Here is a 1,774-nt window from a genome sequence, read left to right on the forward strand (position 1 = left end):
TGCAGTTGCTCCTGGAGGGCCCAGATGACATCACTRCCTTTCAGTTCTGCCCCTCGAATGCAAACATTATTGTTGGTGGCTGTGTGAACGGCCAGGTGATAACTTTTACTTCATTTTGTCTTTTCTCCTTTTTCACAAAACTCTGTTTGTTGATTAATCTGCGTTTTACTTTATTATAAATCTCTACTTTTGTATGTTTTATTTCTTGTATTTTATCAAATTGAATGCCTCTTTTTGGCAGCTGGACTCGGGCACCTGTCCTCCTGTGTTTGTTTGTGTTTGTCTCTCTCTTGGATGGGTTGTTCTGAACTGTAATTTCGTTGTGCTCTGTGCAATGACAACAAAGGCAATTTCTAAATTTAAGCATTGTAAACTATTCTAGATGTTGATTTCTAATTTCTTTTGCRTTCCTCAGGTTGCATTATGGGATATTTCTGCTCATGTCTCATTCTTGTCTGGCATTCAAACGGTTAACACCAACCCATTTGTAAGTATATATATCCTGACCTTTTTATGTTTAATCTGTGTATAAAATACATATTATACTTGCTCTTCATTTCAAAGCATACCTTGTTCAAATATTCAGATTTTTTCAAATTAAAATGCAGACCCTTTAAGGCTTACCTGCACTGACTTCTTCCCCCAAACTGCTGTATTTAAACAGACATGCCCCCCCCCCCCCATCGTCCCACCCAACATTTGCTTTGTGTGTTTTTATTGCTTCTACAGTGGAACAGCTGTCTCCATCCTTCTCTTCACTAAATTGTCTCCTGCTGCCACCCTCCATGCTCGTTTTCATTCTCTTTGTCCTCGTTTGCTCTTATTTCTCCAAAGTCAACACAATTCACATGTGACAGCTGTTACACAAGCCCTCATCTGCCACCATAAATGTTCCCCGTGTGGATGAAAAAGTCAAATCAGCCCTGCTGTTCAAACACAGGCAGTTGTATTTGTTGAAAAAACTTTTTTTTGATACAGTGAAAGTCTGCTGCATTGTATGTGACTGGATTATCAGATAAACAAATAATGAAAGTCAAACACGTTTTGAACAATAAGTCTGACTAATGTTCGTAGAGCCTGATTGTAGCGCTTCAGTGTGTTTTTACTTGTGTTATAAGCAAAGTGAATTGTTTCTTTATGACAAATTTTGTATTTATAACTGCGACAACTTTGAGGCAGTACGTTGAGAACGGATGTTTTTCCTTCCCTGTAAACATGACAGTATGACCTTCTTACAATGTGACCTAAATGTCCACTTCAGACTTGGAAATGGTAATTCATGCTTTCAGATTATTCTAATAGCTTGTTCACCTGTCTTAACCAGAAACAGTTAACTCGCCTTCAGCTTGTCCAAAACTCGGCAGCAAGACTCCTAACTCGAACCTCCAAATTCACCCACATCTCCCCGATCCTAGCAGAACTTCACTGGCTTCCAGTTCAATTCAGAATCCAGTTCAAAATCCTGGTCCTCACCTTCAGAGCTCTTCATGGCCAAGCCCCTGAATACGTACATTAAAAGTCTCATTTCCCCTTACAACCCCAGGCGAGACCTCTGCTCACAGGATCAACATCTCCTTATGGTTCCCCTCACTCGCTTTAAGACCCGTGGTGACCGGTCCTTCTCTGTGGCCCCCCAGGCTCTGGAATGAACTCCCTGTTAATCTGCGCTCCGTTAATAACATTGGGCCTCATGCAAGAACCGTTGGTACACACAGATTTGTTCTTAAGTTGTGCGTACGAGTGATTTAGGAGAATTTGTGGCATTCACCAATGT

General features: G+C 40.8%; 1 protein-coding gene across 1 annotated transcript in view; it reads left to right on the forward strand.

Annotated features, from left to right (window-relative positions):
- Positions 1 to 5: 5 nt before the first annotated feature.
- The window catches only part of LOC106528248 (WD repeat-containing protein 63), a gene marked incomplete at its 5' end in the record, with an annotated part of 17,289 nt that continues 15,520 nt past the window's right edge, over positions 6 to 1,774 (forward strand). Inside the window, 2 exon segments of the mRNA XM_014023373.1 lie at positions 6 to 95; positions 416 to 487. Of these exon segments, the coding sequence (XP_013878827.1) occupies positions 6 to 95; positions 416 to 487 (162 nt within the window).

This window comes from Austrofundulus limnaeus, unplaced genomic scaffold (genome assembly GCF_001266775.1).
Source record: "Austrofundulus limnaeus strain Quisiro unplaced genomic scaffold, Austrofundulus_limnaeus-1.0 Scaffold365, whole genome shotgun sequence".
Lineage (NCBI taxonomy): Eukaryota > Metazoa > Chordata > Actinopteri > Cyprinodontiformes > Rivulidae > Austrofundulus > Austrofundulus limnaeus.